The sequence below is a fragment of the Buceros rhinoceros genome, unplaced genomic scaffold, assembly GCF_000710305.1.
Source record: "Buceros rhinoceros silvestris isolate BGI_N320 unplaced genomic scaffold, ASM71030v1 scaffold2487, whole genome shotgun sequence".
NCBI lineage: Eukaryota > Metazoa > Chordata > Aves > Bucerotiformes > Bucerotidae > Buceros > Buceros rhinoceros.
In genome coordinates, this window is record NW_010423818.1 from 8,977 (window position 1) to 14,056 (window position 5,080).

The window sequence follows — 5,080 nt, forward strand, 5'->3', positions numbered from 1 at the left end:
CACGTACAGGACTAACACCATACTGAAGTGTCTGCTAGGAGACAGCCAACTGCTTTAAAAAAAGGATTTTTTAAAAAGAAGGCACGAGGAGATGAATTACATAAAGGTTTTAAAAACAGACAAGACAACCCTCCCAAGCTGTGCCTGGTTCATGGGGACCTTTTTCCTGCAAACGGAAAAGCTTCCTCACAATACCCAATCCTCGGGTCTGGAACACAGCTTTCTACAGAAACAACAGGCTATCACACAGTGACCACGCTTTTAGAGGAGAAAAACCTGGATGTGTTGCATCTCATCCCCAGAACTTCCCTCCCCTAGTCCTATTAACTGGCTCCCCAGTCCCCTTCCCACCAGCCTCTCCCCTCACACTGTCACCTCCAGTCAAGCTGCCATACCCCTATGGCCACATCCCCTGACTCGGGATTTTGAGAGAGGACAGCCTTCTGCTGCTGTACCAGCCATGTCTGGCTGTCCAGAGCACTGTCACAGGGAGAACAGTACCTTTGCGCCTGAACGTGGGGAGAGAATACGGAACTGTTTCCAGGTACATAAACCATCACTTTCTTGGGAGAAATGAGTGAAAGAGGAAGGCAGAGCCCCTGTTATCCACACTCCTCCCACAGCCACCCTCCATCTGCTTAGGTCAGTAACTACTCAGACTGTGAGGAGATGCTTGCAAGTTAGATCCTGTCCTGGTCTAGGCTGACCTAGCAGCGTGCACGGTGGAGCGTGGGAACCTCTGGTGTGAGTTCACTGTGAATGTGGGCAGGGCAAATCCTTGACCTGTAGGAAACTTTCTGCTTCAACTCAATTACCAGTATCCAATTACAAACTGTAAGAAAGCACCTAGTTTTCTTTCCAAGATTCAACCTCCATTTTTCAATCAAATGCTTCTATTTGCTCATGCTGCTTCAGAGCTCTCTTGGTCAGGTACTCCACTGCTAGAATGTGCCTTTTAAGAATCCAACCAGAGAACCTGGAAGATGCTTTCCTGCAGACCAACCCAGCCCAGAATGGTGATCCAGCAGGCCAAGAAAAGGTCTGTTCAAAACCTGTCCAAGGTAATCTCTCAAGTCAAAGGAGATCTGGAAAATAACACATCCAATGTTGCACGCTCACAGATCTGGCTCTGGGATGCTGAATGCTGTGCACGCCCCTGGGCCAATGTGCCAGGCAAGTTTGGGTTTGATCCAAATTGGCTCCCATTTTCCCAAGTAGGTTCTAAAATCCTGATAAATGAAACAAAAGTAGCACTGCTCCTCTTTTACCGTATCAGACTGGTGAAGCTCAGAGAGACTGTTAAAGGCAGCAAAACCTTGTAAATGTTGGAAGACACATCTGTGCAGTAATACCAGTAAGAAGTCAAAGGATGAAGCGCATGTATACATACCAAGTAATGACCTTCGAGGGGATGAAAAGTAGCAATGTGGTAGAGAATGAAAGTCTTCTATCGTTAAGCACTGAGACAAGTGATACAAGAAGAAAGCAGGAAGAAATGGACACTCTGGAATATCTCAAAAAATGAACCCAACAAAATCAGAAGAACATGGTTTAGAAGAGCCTTTAAAATGAGTTTTATTGTCAGAATTTTACAAGTAGCCTTCAGTGGCATCATACAAGAAGAACTCTGTTGCAAAACTCTAATAAATAGTCTGCCCCAAGTCCCAAAATATTTTCTGAAATAAAATAAAACCAAACTTAAAAAGAGAATAAAAGCAAGACTTCAGGATGCTCAGAGATGTTAGCAATATTTCCCATTTACAAATAATATCAGGCATTATATAAATCTCCTTCATACAAGTCATTAAAAAACCCAAGACATTCTAAACCTTTACAAAAGCACTCCAGAAATAGTTCCAATGAGATCCATTTCCATGACAAAACATTAGAGAAGAACTCCATGGGGATTAGCATCACAAATGAAACTTGAGGTTGAAGTGTAGTGTGTACTTATATGGAGCAAGATTAAAGAGCATGAAAAAAGGATTTGAAAAGAGCATGGAAGTTTCTGTCACAAGACTATGCCTGATGATTTTAATCTGTCTGCTTGAGACTGTGGTAAAGGGGAGGGAGTAGATGCTCTTGAAATTAACCCCCAAGTATACTGCACTTCATGCAAGGCAGTGTTTATTAAGGTAGTGACTGTATCCTCAGGAGGGAGTAGAAAAGCACGCTGCACAGTTCAATGCCTGTGCAGGCTGTGGCGCTTGGAAGTCATATTCCGATACCTAGAAGGTATTTTCTGGAGAGGTAACATGTTGTGGCAAGTTAGCTGTTCCTTTAAAGAACAAGAAATTAACTTTCCTGGCATGAGGCAGTCTGGGAAATCTCATGCTCGACAGTTCCACCAGGGGTTGGGGGTTTCAGAGCTCCAATCCTATCCCAGCACTTGGAAAAATACACTTCGCTAATTCACCTTCACAAATTCCTGTCTACCATAGTCAAAGATTTAGAAGACCGTTCATGTAACGAAACACAAGTTGAACAAACATTTCTCAAATCTGTTGTGATCTGAGAAGTCCAGAGAAATGCAATGGGAGGGTAGGTGCATGGAGATGGTTTATGTGGATTTTAATGGAAACAGTTCAGGGGAAAGAAATCTTTAATCTCTTTACAACTTCAGCCTACACCTTCTGTGCATATGCAAGTAACAGATTCCCCCGGAAGGGACGGGGACTACACTGAAGTGGTGAGCAACAGCCCTCAGCATCTCTCAACCTGCCTGACGCAGTATGAACTGCAGCATGCCCAGTTTTGCTCTTTGTAAGGTTACTGGCAGCCATTGTTTCCACGGGAAACAAAGGCTACCAGAAATGCTGACGCAGTAGATGTGTGATAATATGCCTCACCCATGGCTCATGTCTCCACTCTCTCCAAATGTTACGATGCTGGTTGTACTGTACCATACACTATGGACACGCGTTCTCTGTAATGTATGGGAAGGTAGCACTAGCAATCAAGCGCAAATTGCTAAAGAGACACCTAAAACATTGCAGTACATCCTCTTGTCTGTGGCATACTTCAGAAAACAATGTAAGAAGAGCAGTAAAATAAACACTTCTTTCTAATTCTCTAGATGTCATAATATTTGCCAAAGCTGCAAGGAAAAGCAGATTACCTGAAACAGAGAGGAAGGAGTTAATGGAAACAGAGGCAGAAGGGACAGCAAGCCTGATCCCACCTCCAAATCATTTTGTACATAACAGATAAAGAGACCATGTGCAAAAAATAGACATTCACATTTTAGCAGTTAAACTTTTATTTTACCTTTTTAAAATTATTTACTTTGTTTTTTCTACAAAAGGCAGACATTGATTGTTGATCTGCAATTGTTTTGAGTGCGCGCAGAGATGCAAAAAAGGATTATTGGAGGATGAAGGACAAGGAAGTGCTCTGACTATACTTTCACATGTCATGATTAAGGTGGCATTAAAGCTCAAGTCCCAGGCATAATATTCATCGCAGATAGTTTCCTTCTCCGTACACTGTTCTCAGTTCATATCAATTGTGTTGAAAACCCATTCGGTGAATTTCTTCAGTTTCTCGGTTGCATTCTGGGACTCCTCCTGTAACCTCAAGTTGTCTTCCCGCAAATGTTGCACTTCAGCCTGAAGACTGGCCTTGTCCTCTTTTTCCTTAGGCATGAGGAAAAACACAAATTTTAGTGGAAATTTTAGGTCATACCTCCTACCTACATAAGAGAAGCAAGAAACTCTTTAGAGAGCAAGAGTCTCATTATTTTACGTGCAGCAACACATGGTTTTATATCTGAGAGACATTTCACTCCCCACTTTTTGCTCCAAAGAGCAGGATTTCTCTATATTAAATTCTAATACAGAAGCTGGCTCCCCAAGTGTTGAAATAAAATTGGGCTTGCCTTGTTCTGTACCTTCAACACCTAGGCACAGCTGCCGACAGTTAACTAAACAAGGTATAGGAAATATTCCCCAGCTACAAGACTTTTCATCTGGCCACAGCAGATCCTTCTTGGACCAAGCAGGCAGTAACGCAATTCAGCAAGTTTCCACAGTAGAACTTAGATCTTAGATAATGCTGTCAACTTCCCAACATCAGCAGGCTGTATTTACACGGACTAACTTCAAGCCTTTTGCAGTGTCACCTGAACTAGCAGTGGAGGTACTCTGAATCACTCTCCTCATTTAAGCAGAGGAATCGGATGCCTACAAATTTAGACACTCCACCCCAGCCTTGCATAATTAGAAGCATGGCAAAGAAACGCCTTTTTCTCACACAAGGATGACACTGTCACAGGCCCGGGCATGGCAAAGCAGGATTATTACACATTACTAGCCTCACCTATCAGCACAAAATACATGTCTTACAGATCTCCGTAGATGAAATGTTTACCTTCCTTAAATCCTCTTGCAGCATCTTCAGCAAACCTTCCAGTTGGTCCACTTTAGAAGCGAGAGTTGGAGGAGATTCTTTACTGTTGAAAGTAGGACACAAGAATAGGTACTGGTATGATTTACTGTCTTCAAACGGCACAGCTAACAGCCCTGTCTAGACCAAGTGGCTTTACACAGGTACGCACTCAGGGACACTAAAAATTCACAAAACGAACAAAAGGAACATAACGACATGATCGCATGCAGCGCATTAACAGAACAAATGTAACTGATGATTAACTGGGGCGAACCCATCACTTGATTTCTCTCTACTTCTGCTCATTGTATGTACCCTGAATCACCACTGCTTTGGATGCGTTCATGAACATCTCTCACAAGAAGGAGCCTGCAAAAAGGTTCAGCTGGACTTACGCTCCTGCTATTTTCAGTTCCCACCACCTTCATGAGAACTCGTGAAGAGTTCTGTGAAGCCTGGAGATGCCTTCCAAGTAAAGGTGTTCCTCTTCTTTTCCTCTGCGTGTAGCTGAGAAAGCCTGTGTACGCGGTGTATTTACTTACCCTGTGTAAGGCTTTATCTGTGCAGTAAGCTGGTCCTCAGCCTGATCACTGCTGGACGCAGCGCTCACAGGTCTGTGATTTTCATCAGCAGCAGCAAAGAATGAAGCTCTCTGGACTGAGAAGGTAAACACGCAGAGAAAAACAACAGCAGC

At 43.3% G+C, this 5,080-nt stretch overlaps 1 protein-coding gene across 2 annotated transcripts in view; it reads right to left on the minus strand.

Moving 5' to 3' along the window:
* Positions 1–3,241: 3,241 nt before the first annotated feature.
* Positions 3,242–5,080, minus strand: part of SIPA1L1 (signal-induced proliferation-associated 1 like 1) — a 78,707-nt gene continuing 76,868 nt past the window's right edge. For both annotated transcript variants that reach the window (XM_010140547.1, XM_010140546.1), the window contains exons 18-20: positions 4,929–5,043; positions 4,369–4,450; positions 3,242–3,635 (exon numbers count right to left, since the gene is read on the minus strand). In XM_010140547.1, coding sequence (XP_010138849.1) covers positions 3,492–3,635; positions 4,369–4,450; positions 4,929–5,043 — 341 coding nt within the window. In that variant the 3' untranslated portion in view covers positions 3,242–3,491. The remainder of the gene's footprint in view (positions 3,636–4,368; positions 4,451–4,928; positions 5,044–5,080) is intronic.